This window comes from Rosa rugosa, chromosome 3 (genome assembly GCF_958449725.1).
Source record: "Rosa rugosa chromosome 3, drRosRugo1.1, whole genome shotgun sequence".
Taxonomy (NCBI): Eukaryota; Viridiplantae; Streptophyta; class Magnoliopsida; order Rosales; family Rosaceae; genus Rosa; species Rosa rugosa.
In genome coordinates, this window is record NC_084822.1 from 29,069,605 (window position 1) to 29,090,366 (window position 20,762).

A 20,762-nucleotide genomic window follows, 5' to 3' on the forward strand; every position below is an offset into this window, starting at 1 on the left:
TTGATTTATTAATGGGTAAAATCCTCATATAGTACCCGAACTATCACGAAATGCACTTTTTGGTACCTACAAATTTTCAAGGAGTCCAATGGTACCTGTACTATCCCTCAGTTAGCCCTTATAGTACTTCCGTCCATTATTCCGTTAAAAATGCCTACGTGGCGGTCATGTGACATTCATGTGAGTAAAATAATAAGGGTAAAATAGTCTTTTCTTCATAATTAGAATTATAGAATTTAATATATTGAATAATTATAATTAAAAAATATTTTGACACATAAAAAAAAGATAAATAATACCCAATTTATTCTTCACTGTTATCGGGATACTTGGGTCAATTAATTTAAGTACTTTTATTTTTGTTTAGTTTTTTTTTATTTATGAAAATTTAATATATACTAATTTGGAGATAACTTTTTTCTCGAACAATTAATATGATTAATCAATAGAGATGGTAGGTAAATCTAGATATTCACTAAATTCAATTCTAGGTCTTTCTTTTAACCTAGTCTAATTTATTTTAATTTAGTTTAATAAAAAAATTGTAAAAGAAATATGAAAAATAGGTGTTTTACGATTTTACCTATACTTGAACGGAATAATTGACAGAAGTACTAAAATGGCTAACGGAGGGATAATACAGGTACCACTAGACTCCCTAAAAATTTGTAGGTACCAAAAAATGCATTTCGTGATAGATCAGGTACCATATAAAGATTTTACCCTTTATTAATATATGAGGGTAATATTGGAAGATAGAGGCAAAAAATTTATAGTTGGCCAGGGTGTACTAAGATTTTTGTTACGTACAAATAGCAACATTCTTTTTTTGGGTGATAATTGCAGAGACGAAAAGGCCTCTCTCACATGCTAACCAAGTTAACGGAGAAATTGGATGGAAAGTTTAAAATTTAATTATAGGGTGTAAATTGGCAACATTTAGAAAAGTGAGGGCCTCGTTAAACCCAAGCTATACATTTAAGTATAGCTAGCACAAAGCAAACCTAGCCTACCGAACTGCTTCTGCCTCAATATGAAGAGAATATGTTGGGACGTGTAAGAGGCTAAGAGCTCCATGACAAACCCCAATACCAACGTTGTCAACCTATATATTTCAGTACCATTAATTGTCATTGATTTTCAAACGCCCACTAGCTAGGTGGCCGCTACAATTTAACCTCCACCTCGGCGGGTTTTGAACTTCTCATGCAGTGAGCGCAAGCGCTGGCCTGTACTCCTTCAAGAAGTGATAAGGCCACTAAGTGTTGTAGCCATTTTATTGGACTACACCTCGCATCCTAAAGAGAAACTAGAAATATTCTAGCTTGTGTTCAAAAAAGAAAAGAAAAAAAAAAAATATATATATATATATATTTATATAGACACACACACACTAGCTGCTCTTGAGCCTGAATCCCTGAAGCACTTTATGATTAATAAGAAAATTACTTAAATTTTTTTAAAAAAAATTGTAAAAAAAAAAAAAAAAAAAGGGCAAAAAGACTAGCCTCCTGAAAAAATTGAATGTGGCTGCTGGGATTCGAGCCCAGGTCTCCACGGCCACAACGTGGAATTCTTACCACTAAACTACAGCCACAATTGATGTCAAACAGACCAGAATAGAAATATAAAGGTTGGCGGTCCAGAGCCAGACTAGACAATTTCATTTGGATGCCAAAAATATGAGAAATTTCGGCAGAACACTACTGAGTTGCAGAAATTTCGTGTGCATTTGCAAAAATTAAAATTCGCTACGAAGGCACCGAAAATTTATTTATTTATTTTTTTATCAGAGAAAATATTCATTTAATTTTTGGTAATAATTTACAAACAAAGAGTTTCTAGTGGCCTCATTAAACCCAAACTAAACAAGTTCCTGGGAAGAGTACCACACTCCAAAGTCCAAACTTAAGACTATCGATATAGTTATTCAGTAATTTATCGCCAAATTATGTGAATGGTCGGAAATTCATGAATGATGGTCAATTTAATTTTGCAATGTGGAGGATTAATGTGGAAAAAATTGAAAGATAACCAGAAAAATAAAACCGATGGGAAGATGTGGGGATATAAGAATTATACAAGCACCCAAACATACCAACCAAAAGACTCAACGTACAAAGCGCGCAAAGCACAAGCCCACAAAGAGAGCAGCCCAACCAAGGGAAACCAAACATCACAAAACCATCGCTAATTATATGAATAATCAATTCTTGATTAATATCCACTAAAATTACTGACTATAATCGTGAGCCTCTTCACCACCCCATGCACGTAACGCTTTCGCATCTCCATCACTACTTAAACCTTCGCTTCTCCTCTGTCCCTTCACACATGACACATTATCTCCTGGTTAACAGAATCACAATGGCCTTGAACACTTCCAACCTCTTCCTAACTCTCACTGCTCTCACTGCCCTGACCATGCCATTCATGGCTTCTGCTTATCGACCCTTGGTGACGAATGACCCAACCGGATCAGATCCAAGCCTGGCAGCTAGGTTGAATTTGGATGGAGAATCCTCCAACTGCTGGGATTCTTTGCTTCAGCTCCAGTCATGTAGCGGTGAGGCTATAATGTTTTTCTTGAATGGCCAGACTTCTTTGGGTGATGGATGTTGTGAAGCTATTCGGGTAATCGAGCACCAGTGTTGGCCTGCCTTGCTCGGCTCGCTAGGGTTTACCACGGAAGAGACTGATATTCTCAAAGGTTATTGCGACGAGGCTGAACAAACTCATCAATATTCTCCTCCGTTGATACCATCACCACCGTCCGTTTTTCATCCTAATAGAGCAGTTCACGTTCCTTATCAGGCTGATATGGCTCCTTGAAGAATCCAGTTATGCTAATCTGGAATAAATAACTTTGTATGGTTTGTTTGCTGCTCGTAATGTCTTAATTCTCTCACACTTATGAGGTGTATAACTAATGAAGAGTACTATTGAATAAACCAAAATAATAATCGTATCAGTTCTATGCCAATTAGTCTGTGCATAGCAGCACATTTTCCATTACCTTTTTATTCATTAAATTGCTAAACCATAAACCCTCAAGTCAAACAAACTCATTAAGAACTTAATGGAACGATTCACATTTCTCTAATAAACTCATTAAAGCTTAGGCAGAATTATTTGTCGAACCCTTTTATTAAAGAAGTTATGTCTTCACTTTCTCCTTTCTCGAAACCCAATTGCTTTCTTCCATTTATAGTATGTAATGATCAATCTCATCATAGACAAAAAAAGAAAAAGAAAAAGAGATTCAGATCCATTGCTTTCCATCAACAAAATCATATGAGATGGCATGGAATTAGTTCAGCATAATTAGATGCGAATCCTATCGGTAGGTATATAAAGAGGGTTCATCTTCGAGTGTATAATTTGATATAAGCATATCGATCAGTCCCAACTGTATGGAGCTTGTGATAGGCATATAATATCAAGTAATTTAAGTCTCATTACAAATTAATAATAGCTGGTAGCAGGCTATATATAAATATATATATATTTCATGAAGGAGAAGAGGGCATGATTGGATTAGACTTGGGTAGAGGGGTTTACTATTGCTCTCAGCTAATTACATAGACAATTTAATAATATCCAAGAAAGGAAAGGTTCCATTTTTCTTTTGGTTTTCAGACCAAAAAACTATATATAAAAAAAAAGAGTGCCATTCTCCATAACCTGCCATTCTAACTTTCTATATCATTCATGAGTCACACAAATTAATGGAGTGCATATATATCCATATGATTCATGGTGGTTGATGATCTTGATCTATGCCTTTGAATGCTTTCCATCACAAAAGAGAGTCACATACCAACTAGTTATTAGTGATGGATTTTTAGTGCATGGTACTTTCTTCAAGCTTATAATTCACTAACTCATCAAAACTCAATTAACCTAGTTAATTATTAGTACTGCGTAACCCCCATTCTCTTCTCTTCGATGGAAGAGATATTATGGCCGATATGAGGTCTAATACGTCCAGAGTCGACTGTGAATTGATACGCACTACTCAAGTACTCATACGTACATCCAGACATATGCATAATGAGGCATGCATGAAATTAAGAAGAAAAAGAAACAAGTTTCTTTGATCAATCTATATGTATGTATATGCACACATGTTGATGTGGTTGGGCATTAATCGATCAATACTACGGGACCCTTCTTTGTAATGGACTGAACTATTCTCAACGGGATGGTTGGTAAATTAATTTGAATTGGGTTTATAAAAAGTGGGAGAATCTGAGAATTAATTAGTAGAGTAGAAAAGGAGTCACTCCCGTTTGAGCATCCACATTCAGAACATAATTGCGTTGATTCACTTTCAAGTGTTTACTTATGTGCGCTGTGTAGAAATCAATATTACTCATATATAATTTATAAAATAGGGTTTAGGGTTAGGATTTTCCTTAGCCCGGTCGGGCTATCGGGTTGTAATTACTTGAGTCCGAATATATGATTTTAGTGAGTTTTGCCTAAAAATTTGGGACCCGCATATATGAGTTCCCAACTTATAAACCTAAATCATAAACTTGCATTAGGCTTAAAAAAAAAAATTCATTAGAGTGGGTGGGTTTTTTTTTTTTTTTTTTTTTTTGTGTGGGGGCGGGGGTGTGTGTGGAAATAGTTCTTTATCTTGTTGTTTTTAACTAAGGGGGTAGTATAGTCGTCTGTTTCATGTTATTTATTTAATGTTTGCGCGCATTGGTGCTAAGTTGCTAACACCACGTTTATATTTTTAAGATGAAATTTAGTAATTTTTACTCTGTTAATATATGTCATTTGGGCCTTGGAGCTCTTCTTTTGAAAAACAACAAAGAATTAGACGCAATGATACTATTTAAGAATTAGAACTCATTAAGGTAGGATTTGTGAATTTATTAGTTAGTTTGCATCTCTGTTTGAGCAAAATCCAACTAAGAGAAGCCGACTAACCCCTGTCTAAAGAGATCGCCAAAATCTATGCGTGTTTGGATTCTGGAAGAGCCACGCACTGATGAAGATGAAGCCTCTAATGGAAGAGATCGCCAAATATATTCGTGTCTGGAAGAGACACTAGTGAAGTTGAAGCCTCTATTGAAACCTCTAATCGAAGTTAGTTAATTGAAGTAATTAAACTACAACATACATGCATGACCATATATGATCTCCATCGATGGTCCTACATTTGAAAAAACAGCAAAGAGAATGCCACATACCGTCTAGATCGAGGTGTGTTTGGTATGGCTATGCATGCTTTTAAAAAAAGCTGGTTTCTGCTTATTTCTGAGAATAAGTGGCTGAAAAGCAAAGTAATTGAGTGTTTGGTAAACTGACTTTTTATAAGTGCTGTCAGTGGCAAAAGCAGTGACAAAGTGTTTAGTAAACTCAAAACTGGCTTGTGCTTTTTATTTATGGAATGACCAATTTAGACATGAAAGATTATTTTGCCTTGATAAATGTTGTTCAAATGCTCTTGTTATCATTATTGTAATCTTTATTATGTCCTTACAAATTTTTCTTAACTTTCAATTTTTATAAATCATGGTGACCATATGATTAATATTGGACAATTTTAAAGCAAGAGGGAGAAATCAATTGTTTTGAATGTGGTAATCTTCTTTTCTCACAAAACATCAAAGAGAAAATACCATTTCCAATTTTTCACTACTCATTTCCATAATGCTGAGACACCAAGAATCGTTTCGGTTCCTAAAGCAAGTAAAAAACATTCAGAATGTGCACATATAGAGAAGAGATCAATTTATCGAGATGAACAACATGCACTGTATCTGAGACATGTTGCATGAAGTTCACCTGATTCATAAAGAGGGTCTGACATTTGTTAAAATCCAACAGAAACAACTTGAGCAATCATGGAGCTTGAAACCTTCTATAGATAGTTTACTCATTGACTTAGCTACTGTAAAACCTATAAGATTAAGCAAAAAGAAATACAGCTAAAGGGGGAGGCCAATTGAACATAATAAATTTATTTCTCTTTGGATCTCAAAAGTTAGACACAATAAATACAGAGGAAAAAAAAAAAAAAATCAGACAAGTAAGTTGTAAATCTCAACAGCCTCTACAAGTCAAATGGCTTATAACAAAAGGTACAAAATAGTTGTGAAAGAACTTATCCACTACAGTTTGAAATCACTTCCTACACAACCTTCTTAAGATAAGAAGCACTGAATCCTTCCCCTCTTGGATGTACTACTAGCCCCACCTAATGCAGCAACTCTTGCTGTGTTGATCCAACCCAAGTATGCTCAAGTACCTACAACATACCCAGAGGACCAGTAAGCTGATATGTAACATTCAATACTCAAATAATTGAATGTTAAAGGACGGATAGCCCAACACTAGAAATCATACATTATTATTGAATTGACAGTTCTAATCATAGCAGTTGCCATTCTTTCAATGACTTACACATATGACTTCCATAGACCACCACCATAGTCCATAAGGATGACATGAACAATGCTAAAAGTCTGGATGGTAAGCATCAATGCAATTTAAGTTTTGGGCTAAGTGAAGCACAAGGCTGCAATCGATGCAAAACAATAAAAACGCAGACCAGTTGGAAAGAGTAATGTTAAATGAACACAGATCTGAAGAAACAATATATAAAGCAAGAGGGAGAAATCAATTGTTTTGAATGTGGTGATCTGCTATGAGAGTCAAACTTTCAGTAAAATATAAGTATATAACACAAGCAAAAGAAAGATGCAAATGGTGCAAAAGAACCAATGCTATGAGAGTCAAACCTACTATCAAATGTTATACACCACTGAACCAATGCTTTTGTCAAACCAGTAACCTAATTCATACCTACACTAACACATCACCAGGGCATCAGAAAACATTCCAATTTATCCCAATTGTTTTTATATCGATCCTTATATAGTTTCAACATTGAGATGCTTGATGGAGAAAATACATTTAAATTATGACCTCATTCATGGAAGTATTAATACCTGAAAAGCTAAATCTGTACCTTTATGCCTTCAGAATCAGCCCATGCTTTCAACACATCTGGCTCAATACTGATTCTACAGGAATGCTTTCAACTAGTACTCTTATAGAGTAACATAGATCTAAAACACACACTAGACTTAACTATCAAGGTACCTAGGCTACCAAAGAAAGAAAGAGAATGTACTGAGAAAGAGCAAGGAAAAAATTCAGAAAAAAACGATGATGCACTTATACCAAAAGCTTCCAAAAAAGAAAAAACTCATCCTCCCCGCACTCCTATCTGCTCCTTTTTGGGCTGTCCACCCATTCATAATATCCTCCACTTCTCTCAACAGCTTCCATTGAGATCACATCTCCACTTCCCATATATCAGTCGACCCTTTCTAAGATAGCATACAAACATCTCGTCTTTCTATTTTATGTTGTTTTTCTCTTGAAGAGTATTTGTTCTAAGATCATAATAAGCACCCATACAATGCTAGTACGATTCAACTAGTTCAAACCCCGCATCAGCAGTAAGAGTTTAATACTAGTATAAGCAATGCAATCAACAGAATCAACCACCATAGTGGTTCAAATCCCATTCAGTTATAATCATCAAAATTCCAAGAAACTAAAGTTTTCTCTAAAACCATACAAAGAACATATAATTATATAAATCAGACCCGTCTAGGAGAGTCGGGCATGTTTGAACTGAGTGAACAAAGAGAGGAAGAGGAAGAAGAAATTGAAGATACTGGAAGAAAAATACTCGATCTGGTTCCCATTTTTCAAAATCAAATCAAACCCACATTGATTCAGTACCCAATTACACAAATTTAAGCAAAAAGACAAAGAATTTACAATTCCATCTAAACGAACTATACAATCTTCTTAGCTCCAGAAAAAAAGAATATATCTAAAACTCAAAGCAATCCAAGCATAATTGATCTCATATCCGTCAAACCCAGAACAATATTATCTCAAACATTCATCAAATTCAAAGAAATTGAAACTAAAATATATACAAGACTAACCCTGAATCAAATTGCCAAGCAGCCAGCAATCAAGGATTGAGACTTCGATTTTGAACACGGATGAGAGGCGAGGAGAAGGCAGTCAGAGAGAGAGAGAGAGAGATCAAACTAGAGTCATGAAGCGGCACTGCATGTGAGGCTTCGAACTTGAACACAGAAGAGAAGGGTTTCATGGCATTGTGAAATTGCTGAAACGAAGAGAGGATAGAAATCAGTATTTCCAAAAGTTCATTAAACTACAGTAAGTACCGCTACAGTGACAAAAACCATCTCCTGCTTCTAAAAGCAGGTCATTGGCGGCTTTGGCTTATCGAAGAAGCGCTGGCTTCTGAAAAAAGTAGAGGAGAAGCTAGTTTACCAAACGCGAGATGTAGAGGCGCTTATAAGCAGGGGAGCAAAAAGGCCTCCCCCAACGCAGCCTAGAATCCTAGATAGGGTAGTTTTTGGAATAGAAGTTGAATTCATTAGATCAACAACAAAATGAATTCATTAGAAGTCTACCAAAATATCATAAGAAATCCGGCAAGAAAATATGGAATAACCTACCTAAGCTAAAGCGAACCATTAAAGATTACTGAGACGCTCACATTTAAGCAACCCTATACAAGAATGAAAAAGCCTCCTACGGAAAAGAAATCATTCAACTACCCTCCACTTGCCAATCACGCAATTGTGGTACAAATAGGACACTAGAAACGTCATAGATCGTCAATCCAACCTCACACAGGCTGGGATTTGTCCGAATAATACATGTATAACAATATCCTATACCGCAGAACGGCCGCCTCTGGAGAGAAAAAGAGAACCCTAAGAGAGAAAGCCCGCTCGTCCGGCTGCGCCGCCATGCTTGCCTTGGCCTCTGGCCTCGTCGGCGTGTGTTGAGTGCGGCCGGACGGGATATTGATGTAGATGATCCGAGTCGGGGGTTGGGAGGCCTTCCTTTCATTGTTTTCAGGTGGCGGCGGTGGTTGCACAGAAGAATGGTGCGTGGCCGAGGGTGGTTTTCTGTCGTGTGGTTGAGGGGCGCAATCGATCTGGATTCCGGGTTTGTGGATGGATCCAACTCACAGATCGTGTGGAGTTTGGATGTGATGTGGTTTCGGATTGCATAACAGCATGGGGCGGAGGGAGTCACAGCGCAGGGATCGTTTTGCTCGGGCTCTTGAGGGATGGGGTTGTGGCGGTGGGCGATCTGATCTGCTGGTGTTCTGCCGGTGGTGACTGTTCTACAGTCGTCTGGGTCCGACAGCAACGGCGTGGTGGTCTGTGGAAAGTGGGCTGGGGTCGATGCTTGGTGGGTGTTTTTGGGCCCAATCTGGGAAACAGTTTGGTGGGTGTTTTTTTTTTTTTTTTTTTTCCTTTCATTGTTTTAGGTCGGGTGCACTGCAGGTGATGGCAGAGACAATCATCACTTTGGCCTTCCTGAGGGTCGTTCCTGCCTAGTTTCGAGTCAGCACAAAGTCTGCCTGTGGCATAGACGAGCATTAATGGCTTTCTAGGAGGTCTTTCCTGTCAGGAGTTGGGTTGGAAGTGATGGCGCTTTGGAGTAGTGGTGGGATGTAGTGGTGGGATGACGGTGTTGGGTTTTCTTTAGTCCTAGGTCTGACTGTCCAGAAATCCCCTTGATCGGGTTCGAAGCAACGACAAGTGTTGGCTTGGTCGATCAATTGCTGGCCAGGTGGATTCTGGGTGGGAGTTGGTGTTTTTGGCTGCGTCTGCTCCAACACGTTTTGTTGTTTCTGCCACAGTGTCTGGTGCCAGTTTAGTATTTTAGTTAAGTTTTTTAGTATGTTTGGAGTCGGGGCCTAGTTTGGCTTCAACAGTGCGTCAGTATAGATGTCCATTTTGACGTCTAAAGTGAGGAAAGTTTCGGTTGAAGCTTTTATCTCCCATTCTCATTGTAATCTTCGTTTTATTAATGAAGTTCTTATTTGATCAAAAAAAAAAAAAAACCTCACACAGGCTCAATACCCTAATACATTAGGACCAGATTGCCTTGACTTGAGCCCAAGCCCGTAGGTCCAAGCCCAAATCAAGTCTTGTCCAGCAGGAAGAGTCCCCTGCCCCATCAGCCCAAGGTTGAGCCCAGCCCCAACCCTAAGCCAACAGAGGAGGAGCATCACTGCTCGTTGCTCCTTTGCCGCCACCGCCGTCCTGTCCTCTGGCGGCGCACCGTTCGAATAGCTTTGGCCGCCGGCTTTTCCAGCCATGCATCACCATCTCGAGCAAAGACCGCCGAAGACTCGGCCTGCTACACCCCTCGAACGCCGAACCTTGCAGCAGATCCTCGTGCAGCCTGCAAAAACACGCCGTCGCCGCACCCAATTCAGCGACCACCAAGACCAGTCGTCCAAGCCAGTCCTTCCGCAGTCAAGACGTTGGCCAGATGAGAAGCCGTGCACTGTAGCCGCTCCTCAGACCCAATCTACCGCAGCCATGCAACGTCCACAGGTTAGACAGATGAATCCACCCACGCAAATGTTGTAGATACTCAAAGCCGACGACGCAGGGCAATGTACCTAGACCGGAGGACCGTCGATCCGGCAAGATAGGGTAGTTATCATTTCTTTAAAGTTGTTATTCACAAAATAATACATAAAAAAAAATTACAGAAATTACACCAAGTAAACGATATTATTTATTATTATCAACAATGACATACATGGCATGCTAAAAGAGCAAATAAGCAAACCCAGATAACACCCATATCTCACAAAGAACACATAATTATTAAACACGTTATCAACAGGCATTAATCCCAGACTCTGAGATAATGTACATATACTGTTGATCACATAATTAATTAACAGAGAACAAATAAGTAAAATTTGTTAAACATGCAAACAAAATATACATAGTTAATTATTGATGGAGATCATCAAGCTGGGTTTTAGAAGAGATGGTGGTGCTTCTTTCCATGAGCCTCTTCCTCTTCTTTCTTCGCCTCTTTCTTCGCCTCTTTCTTCTCATGGTGCTCGTGGAAGGCGAACCCACCGGCTCCAACTGCAGCCACTGCAGCGATCTCCTCTTCAATCTTGTGCCTGTGGGCATGCTCCGGGTCTTTCTTTGCCTGATGCTTCTCATGCTGCAAATTAAAAGATATCATAATCAGTCAATTAAGCCACTAACAAATACTTAAAAGAGAGTTACCACTCCAACTGACAATTTAGAGAAAAAAAAAGAAAAAAAATCACGGGGTTGTCTAGAGTACTTAGATGTTTATCATACACTCATTTACATCTAATTGAACCAAAATTACAATTTAGTTGAACCAAATTTACAACATTAACAACAAAGTTATCACATCTGTTTTACACATTTACATATAATTGAACCAAGTTACTACATCGACAACAATTTGTTCATAAACTTGTAAAAATATCGTAGGTGGAGTAATTACCTGTAATAGAACTAAAATTACCCAAAAAATAACTCTATTTACCACAATGACAACAAAATTGTTGTCAGATCTGTACATGAGTGTATCACATACATACAGGTACCGTAGAATTTCCCAAAAAATCACAATTTCAACAAGATCAAAGGACAAATTATTTTGACACATTGTAACCGAGTTTTAATGAGGATGAAAAAGACACAAGTAGTTCCTATTCTGTAAGATGAATATGTAGGGTCCAGGACCGATGTCGAATTTCTCTAATTTTTTTTTGATCGGGTAGTTAGCTGTTAGTAACGCACACACCCATGCAGTGGTATCCCAGCGCCAGGACACCTGCACCGACATTGCGGCTAAAGCCAGACTAATCCACTGCACCGCAGACGCACGAACCCAAATGGTCCCTCAAATCTGCTGGCCACGGGATAGAGCTAGGATTCGAACGCTAGACCTGGGGGTTCCAGACTAGGCCGTTCGACCAACACACCACACCACGTGGTTGAATTTCTCTAATTAGTCATGAATTCTTGCAACTCATCCTATGTATTGTCACGAGCAACATGCATGCAGTTTATTAAAATACTCAAACATGTTGCCTAATCGGCCAAAATAAGGGAAGCTGCGCTGTTGTAACTTGTAAGTAATCTACTATGCCAAATGCGCCACTTAATCTTATAAGAATGCAAGAGACTTTGGCATGAAGATGGGGTTTGTAATATTCAGCATGTTTCCGCTACAGAGAAAACTCATGGATCCGTCAGTGAGTTTGTAAAGAACTGAGAAAGTCATTTTCAAACTTAAAACCTAGATGATGCGTTCATATAATATAATGTTCCATCAGTTAGTCTTTTAGAATTTAAATATATGTAGGGATAATTCAATTTGTACCAAAGCATAAGCTCCAGCAGCAGCAGCACCGAGCCCACCGAGTTCTTCGAGATGTTTGTGGTGCTTCTCCTCCTTCTTGTAATCGATTCCGGATTCAGTGGTGCCATAAGCTTCGGTTCTGGTCTCGCTGTACTTGCCACCGTGTTCCTCCTTGACGTAACCAGTGGTCTCGCTGGTGTATCGGCCACCGCCGGGAGCAGCTGAGCCATACGCGTCGGTGGTCTCACTTTTGTACCTGCCACCCTCTCCCTCAGCGGAATAACCGGTGGTCTCGCTGTAGCCGCCGCCTTCGTAAGTAGTCTGTGATTTGTAGGCGGAGGTTTCAACCGGTTTATCCTCGTTGTCCTTGTGGTGGTGGAAGAGGCCGTGGTGGTGCTTCTCTCCAGACATGGTGGCGGTGGTGGGTATTACTGGGGGAAATTGCAAAGAATGTAGCTAAGATTATGAGGAAAGGTTCTGTGTTTGGGTGTGGGAGACTTGGCGTGCATGGTGGTGGCTATTTATAAGTGTTGGTGACCATAGAGCTCTCTAATTTTGGCTTCTCCTCTCTCTTCAGAAAAAATCAACCCCAAAGTGGGATTCTTCTTCGCTTGCCACGTGCATTGCTAGTCAAGCAAAGGCTTGGTATAGATTTACATATTTAGGTTGAAAAGCAAGACATGCATTAAAATCGATCGTCTTGTTACCTAGATCACCCTACACGTGTTCCTTAATGATAATTAAGCAAACTTCACGGGCGCGGGTATAGTTTTGGTTAAAAATGACTAGTTTTCTTAATTTTTGCTCTCATTACTATAAATGTTTAAAATTTTGATAGTTTTAGTTAGTTTTGTATGTTCGAGAGATCGATGACTTTATTTTTGTTTAGTAAAACTTGAGATGGTATACAAAAATAGGGAGAGCAAGCAAACTTCACGGCGCCAGTATAGTTTTGATTAAAAATGACTAGTGTTCTTAATATTTGCCTCTCACTATTATAAATCTTTACAATTTTGATAATTTTTGTTAGGTTTGTATGTTCAACGGATGACTTTATTTTTGTTTAGTAAAATCTGAGATGGTACACAAAAATAGGAAGAGCAAGCAAACTTCACGACCGGTATATATATAGTTTTGGTGAAAAATGACTAGTTTTCTTAATCTCTGCCTCTCACTACTATAAATGTTTAGAATTTTGATAGTTTTAGTTAGTTTTGTATGTTCGACAGATGACTTTATTTTTGTTTAGTAAAATCTGAGATGGTACACAAAAATAGGAAGAGCAAGCAAACTTCACGACCGGTATATATATAGTTTTGGTGAAAAATGACTAGTTTTCTTAATCTCTGCCTCTCACTACTATAAATGTTTAGAATTTTGATAGTTTTAGTTAGTTTTGTATGTTCGACAGATGACTTTATTTTTGTTTAGTAAAACCTGAGATGATACACAAAAATAGGGAGAGCAAGCAAACTTCAGAGCCGGTATATATAGTTTTGGTTAAAAATGACTAGTTTTCTTAATCTCTACCTCTCACTACTATAAATGTTTAGAATTTTGATAGTTTTAGTTAGTTTTGTATGTTTGACAGATGACTTTATTTTTGTTTAGTAAAACCTGAGATGATACACAAAAATAGGGAGAGCAAGCAAACTTCAGAGCCGGTATATATAGTTTTGGTTAAAAATGACTAGTTTTCTTAGTCTCTACCTCTCACTACTATAAATGTTTAGAATTTTGATAGTTTTAGTTAGTTTTGTATGTTCGACAGATGACTTTATAATTTTTGTTTAGTAAAACCTGTGATGGTACACAAAAATAAGAAGAGCAAGCAAACTTCACGGGCGCGGGTATAGTTTTGGTTAAAAATGACTAGTTTTCTTAATATCTGCCTCTCACTACTATAAATTTTTAGAATTTGATAGTTTCAGTTAGTTTTGTATGTTTGACAGATGACTTTATTTTTGTTTAGTAAAACTTGAGATGGTACACAAAAATAGGGAGAGCAAGCAAACTTCACGGCCGGTATATATAGTTTTGGTTAAAAATGACTAGTTTTCCTAATCTCTGCCTCTCACTATTATAAATGTTTAGAATTTTGATAGTTTTAATTAGTTTTGTATGTTCGATAGATGACTTTATTTTTGTTTAGTAAAACCTGAGATGGTACACACAAATATGGAGAGCTTTTAATGAAGACCACTAAAATGAGAACTTTATGAGGACTTTCTAATCAACGGTTTGGAAGACCCATTTTTCGATTACATTACTGCAAATCAACCTTTAGATGTTTATGTATGCATGAGTTGATCACTTCTAAAAAATTTCTTCCAAATTGTTAATCGTTAAGGTATCAAACTAGATCAAATCAATAGACGAACCAAATCTGTCAAACTTGAACCGTTCATATTTATAAAGGATGAATCACGATGAATGCCTTAACAATTTTCAATTTGGTCGAAAATTTTCATAAATGATCTACACATGAATATCTAAACATCTAACGGTTGATTTACAAAAATGTATCGAAAAGTGGGTCTTACAAGAGTAGAAAAGAATACTTCAATTCAGGGTTAATTCGATGATAATATTCATCCCACAATGGGGGTATATATACAAGTACAAAGGAGTAGTCTAACTCTAATAGGAAACAATATTTCCATAATTACAGGATTTTCTATAATTACAAGATATCCTAATTAAATAAGAATCCTAATTACATACGGATTTACAGCGATTCTACACTCCCCCTCAAGTTGGTGCATAGATGTCTATCATGCCCAACTTGTCAATCGAGCTGTCAAATATCTTCCTAGACACTCCTTTAGTGAGAACATCAGCTAATTGCTCATCTGAGTTTACAAATGGAAAGCGAATAACCTTTCTGTCAAGATTTTCTTTAATAAAATGACGGTCAACCTCCACATGCTTTGTTCTATCATGCTGAACTGGATTATGTGCAATCTCAATGGCAGCTGTATTATCACAATGCAAATCCATAGGCCTTTTAAGCTTGTAACCGAGGTCTTTCAGGACATTACGGATCCATAGCATTTCACAGACTCCATGTGCCATACCTCGAAATTCAGCTTCTGCACTTGATCTGGCAACGACTTTCTGCTTTTTGCTACGCCAAGTGACAAGGTTCCCTCCAACAAAAGTAAAGTACCCAGATGTAGAACGTCTGTTAGTTTTATCACTAGCCCAATCTGCATCTGTATATCCAACAACTTCTAATTCATCTTTTTTCTCAAACAGTAACCCTTTACCTGGCGCCATCTTCAAGTACCTCAAAATACAAAAGACTGCATCAATATGCTCTTCACTAGGACAATGCATAATCTGGCTAACAACACTCACAGCATAAGCAATATCTGGTCTAGCATGTGAAAGATAAATCAACCTTCCTACAAGACGTTGATACCTCCCTTTATAAGTTGGAACTTGATCAGGATAAATAGCAAGTCTGTGATTCATCTCAATGGGTGTCTCCATTGGTCTGCAGTCCAGCATCCCTGTTTCAGCAAGTAAATCAAGGACATACTTCCTTTGTGAAAGCAAAATCCCCTTCTTAGACCTTGCAACTTCAATACCCAGAAAATACTTTAGCTGTCCCAGATCCTTCATTTCAAATTCCTTTGACAGATACTTTTGCAATTCATTCATCTCTTTTGGATCATCCCCTGTAACAATCATGTCATCAACATACACAATAAGAGCTGTAATCTTACCATTCTTGCGTTTGATAAACAAGGTATGGTCAGAATTACTCTGTCTGTACCCAAACGCTTTCATGGACTTTGAAAATCTTCCAAACCAAGCTCTTGGAGATTGCTTCAGGCCATACAAAGATTTCTTCAATTTACACACCTTGCTAATGTCACTTGGGTGATTCTTAACACCTGGGGGCACATCCATGTATACTTCTTCCTCCAAATTCCCATTAAGAAACACGTTCTTCACATCAAACTGGTGCAAGGGCCAATCTTTGTTTGCTGCAAGTAAGATTAGAATCCGGACAGTATTGATCTTTGCTACAGGTGCAAAAGTCTCCTCATAATCAATCCCATAGAGTTGTATATATCCCTTGGGAACCAACCTCACCTTGTATCTATCAATAGTTCCATCGACATTAAGCTTCACAGTAAACACCCAACGACATCCTACAGTCTTCTTCCCAGCCGACAGAGGTACTAACTCCCATGTTGCATTCTTTTGAAGAGCTTCTAATTCTTCATTCATCGCCTTTGTCCATTTTGGATCAGTCAATGCATCCTGCACGTTACTAGGAATAGATACAGTAGATAATTGATCAACAACAAGTGCATATGACCCAGACAACCTATGGTTAGACATGTAATTAGCTACATGATATTTAGCTTTGGCTTTGATGTCTGGTTCATATTGTTTCTTAGGAATACCCTTGGTAACCCTCTGTGATTTCCTAGAATCAATATTATCTACCCCAAATAATTCATTCGAAATTAAAGGTACCTGAGGAGGAACATTCGCAGAGGATTCTTCAGTTGATGATGTAGAGAGGGGGAAAAATTTTGACAGATGAGAACTCTGAATTATATTCTCTTCATTGGGTGTATCACAATTAGGCTGGTCAATGGGTAATTGGTCATCTTGTGACGTTTCATATATTCCAGGACGCATTGAAGCGTCGTTGTCACTTTGGGGATGCAAGTTGACGTCGTTGTCACTTTGGGGATGCAAGCTGACGTCTTGGCGTGATGCGTCTGTCTTGTTCGATAGATCATGACGTCGGCTCGGTTCAAGGGATGGTCCTACACCGCATCTATCCTGGTAAGTTGGGGATCCCACTGGTCCACCGCCAATAGATTCAATGTCCCCAGATTCTTTTTCTTTTTCGTTTCCTACTGTCCCAATTTCAGTTTCATTGTCAACTAGTGCTGGTGAATTCCCAACTCCAAATCTCGATTCCAATGCTTCTAATTCTTCAAATTCAAATAAATCTCGAGGATTTCCTTCACAACCTCGCTCCCCTTGAAGGGAAGACTCCGAAACTCCCCCTAAATAATAAGGCTCGGATTCACGAAAAGCAATATCAAGAGAGACATGTATAGTGCCAGTAAGAGGATCATAACATCGATAACCCTTCTGGAATTCAACATAACCAACAAATATACACTTACGGGCACGGGGATCATGCTTGCTGCGTTGAGGCTTGGGAATATGAACATAAACTGTGCACCCAAACACCCGGGGCTCCAAATTAGGCATAGAAGGGATGGTCAAAAGTGTATGAAGCTTCTGATGAGGATTCTGAAACTCATTCACCCGTGAAGGAGTACGGTTGATAAGATATAGGGCTGGCTTAAATTACCAGACCTACCGAAACCAGCCGAAAACCGGCCGAACCGGTGGCCTCGGCGCCGACAAATCCGGTACCCGAAGGTACGGCACGGTACTACCGTACCGAAGCAAAGTTATCGGCTCGGTAGTGGTACAACCAATTGCATAGGTTCGGTGCTACCGAACCAGCCGAGAGAGAAGTTTCTGGATTTAATTCAAAAAAATCCTATTCTCTTGCGTCTGCCAAGCATCGAACCTTTGCCAAGGTCACAACAAACTCGAGCCTCTTACCACCAGGCCACAAGCTTGCTTGTGCAAAGTTAAGGAAAAGAAAATAATTAAATTGAATCAGAAATGATGAAAATTAAAGTGTGTTTCGACTTTCGAGTCGTCTTATTCGTTCTCTCTGTTTCTCTTTCTCTCACTTTCTGCTCTCTATCTCTCTCTCCATTTCTGGCTCTTGTTCTTCTTATATTCTTTTGCTTCTTCCTCCATTTTCTCATTATTATACTTATTCATTCTTCCGCTTCTTCTTTCACCTCTAGATATGAATCACAAATCGGATCTCCAACTGAATTTCTAGATCTGGATTTAGGATGGCCGCTGTTCTTCCTCACTGCCGCCGCAGCGTCGGTCGACAAACCGAAACCGAGCCGCAAAGTCGGTATACCGATTCATCGGTAACCGATCTATCGGTATCGGCGGCGGTTCAAAAAATTCAGAACCGATGAGTTTCGGTTCGGTAGCGGTGGTAGAGCAAAAAATCCGGTTACCGGTACCGAGCCAGCCCTAATAAGATATGCTGCTGATTTCACTGCTTCTCCCCAATAGGACCGAGGTATATTCATGCCAAACAAGGAAGCACGAACAACTTCCATCAACTGCCTGTTCTTCCGTTCTGCTAAACCATTCTGTTGAGGAGTATAAGAATTGGAGGTTTGATGACGAATTCCATGTGACCGGCAAAACTTAATCATAGGGCCATTCACAAACTCTCCACAATTGTCAGACTGAAACACTATGATGAATTGTTGATACTGAGTTACCACCATTTTGTGAAATTTGGTAAACATCCCAAATACATCACTCTTATTCTTCAGTAATGACACCCATGTCATCCAAGTGCAATCATCAATAAACGTTACAAAATACCGAGCTCCAGAAAGACAAGGAATTTTCGCAGGACCTCAGACATCAGAGTGAATCTTCATAAAAGGAACATGACTTTTATTAAGACTTGGTGAATATGAACTACGATGACTCTTGGCCAGTTCACAAATGTCACAATGGAAATCCAAATCACTGACAACTGAAAACAAATGTGGTTACAGCTTCTTAAGATAACTAAAAGATAGAAGACCTAAACGGCGATGCCATAACCATACAGCTTCCTTCGCATTCTCTACCCTGTTGATCTGATTAGCTTGTCCCAAAAGATGCTTCTGTTTCTCTCCAGTCTCTGTCAGATCCAGGTAGTATAATTTCCCTCTTTTAACACCATAACCAAGAATCCGCCGAGTCAGAATGTCCTGAAACACACAGAAAGACGGATAGAAGGTCACAATACATGCAAGAGCTAAAATAATTTGACCAACAGACAGGAGATTGTAAGCTAGTGATGGAACAACTAATACAGATTCAAGGGTTAAGGTATCAGATAAAGCAATATAACCTTCTCCGGTGACCAGAGTTGAAGTACCATCAACAATAGAGACAACATTTTGAGGGGAACGTCTAAGGTTTTTCAAAAGACTAGGGTCATTGGTCATATGGTCAGATGCACCTGTATCAATTATCCATGTACTATTAAAAGTAACCTTACCCTTCATACCTGACTGCGCTACATTAGCAGAGGCATTGTCTAGGTAAACTTCCTCTGTAGTAGCAACAACGGCATTGCCCAGATTTTTTCGCGGTTTCTTGGTGAAGTCCCGCCAATCAGGGTAACCAATCACTTCATAGCACTGCTCCTTGCTATGACCTAATTCCTCACAGATAATGCACTTTTTGTTTGCATATGGATTTGGTTTACCTAGAGGACGGCGTGGAGAAGGTCCTGAGAAGCCTGGAGGAGGACCCTGTTTGCGTTGAGCCATAACAGAAAATTCGGTAGTTACCGAATGCCCCGTAACCTGTTTCTCTAATTGCACCATTGAGGAATTCAGGATTTTTGCATGATTGGATTTTCGAGGGTTTCAAGATGGATATGAATGTTTTGAAAAAAAAAGTTTTTTTCTCTCTTCTTTTTCAAAAAAAAAAAGGTAGGGTGATGGTGGTTTGAAATTCAGGGATGGTTTGATTTCAACGGTGGTGGTACGCAGACGTTTGTGGTGTTCTTCGGGATTCAAGATTCAAAGGATGCAGCGCAAGTTCAAATGATTGAACCTGCTCTGATACCAAGTAGAAAAGAATACTTCAATTCAGGGTTAATTCGATGATAATATTCATCCCACAATGAGGGTATATATACAAGTACAAAGGAATAGTCCAACTCGAATAGGAAACAATCTTTCCATAATTACATGATTTTCTATAATCACAAATATCCTAATTAAATAAGAATCCTAATTACATACGGATTTACAATGATTCTACAACAAGAAAGTCCTAATGAAGTTCTAATTTTAGTGGTTCTCATTAAAACCTCTCCCCACAAAAATGACCCACTTAAGAAAATAAGCAATTTCGTAAAAGCAAGCTATAGGTTGAAGAATTTCGTAAACCTTAATGAGGTGTATAACTAATGAATAAACCAAAATAATAATCGTAGCAGTTCTATGCCAATTAGTCTTTGCATAGCAGCACATTTTCAATTAATTACCTTCTTATTCATCATAATCAATTGCTAAATCATAAACCCTAAAGTCAGCAAACTCAATAAGAGCTTAATATATGGAATGTTTCATTTTTCTCTAATAATAAAGCTTAGACAGAATTATTTGTCGAACCCTTTTATTAAAGATAAAGTTCTGTCTTCACCTTCTTCTTTCTCGAAACCCAATTGCTTTCTCCCATTTATAGAAGTACCTGTAATCACAGTACGTAACTCGATCAATCTCATCATAGCCAAAAAAGAAAAAGAAAAAGAAATTCAGCATCTACAACACCTGTAATCACAGATCGATTGCTTTCCATCAACAAAATCATATGAGATGGCATGGAATTAGTTCAGGATTAGATGCTAATCC

General features: G+C 38.5%; 2 protein-coding genes, 1 long non-coding RNA gene and 1 other non-coding gene across 5 annotated transcripts; 1 reads left to right on the forward strand and 3 right to left on the reverse strand.

The window, feature by feature from the left end:
- Nucleotides 1–1,525: 1,525 nt before the first annotated feature.
- On the reverse strand, nucleotides 1,526–1,597 carry TRNAH-GUG (transfer RNA histidin (anticodon GUG)). Its single transcript has one exon. It is a non-coding gene; the product is annotated as a tRNA-His (tRNA).
- Nucleotides 1,598–2,356: 759 nt separating this feature from the next.
- Nucleotides 2,357–2,973, forward strand: LOC133735762 (egg cell-secreted protein 1.3-like). The gene has a single exon (XM_062163200.1). It carries the CDS (start codon nucleotides 2,368–2,370, stop codon nucleotides 2,830–2,832), a length of 465 nt encoding a protein of 154 aa, XP_062019184.1. The 5' UTR covers nucleotides 2,357–2,367; the 3' UTR covers nucleotides 2,833–2,973.
- Nucleotides 2,974–5,965: 2,992 nt separating this feature from the next.
- LOC133738906 (uncharacterized) lies at nucleotides 5,966–8,489 on the reverse strand. Of its 2 annotated transcripts, XR_009860370.1 has the most exons (3): nucleotides 8,347–8,489; nucleotides 7,989–8,176; nucleotides 5,966–6,268 (listed from the first exon to the last, which is right to left on the reverse strand). It is a non-coding gene; the product is annotated as an uncharacterized LOC133738906 (long non-coding RNA). The 2 variants fall into 2 exon arrangements; XR_009860369.1 differs by lacking the exon at nucleotides 8,347–8,489 and having other exon boundaries at nucleotides 7,989–8,340.
- Nucleotides 8,490–10,603: 2,114 nt separating this feature from the next.
- Nucleotides 10,604–12,761, reverse strand: LOC133735525 (abscisic stress-ripening protein 3-like). Its single transcript, XM_062162926.1, has 2 exons — nucleotides 12,274–12,761; nucleotides 10,604–11,073 (listed from the first exon to the last, which is right to left on the reverse strand). Exons 1-2 carry the CDS (start codon nucleotides 12,661–12,663, stop codon nucleotides 10,879–10,881), a joined length of 585 nt encoding a protein of 194 aa, XP_062018910.1. The 5' UTR covers nucleotides 12,664–12,761; the 3' UTR covers nucleotides 10,604–10,878.
- Between the last annotated feature and the right edge of the window lie 8,001 nt (nucleotides 12,762–20,762).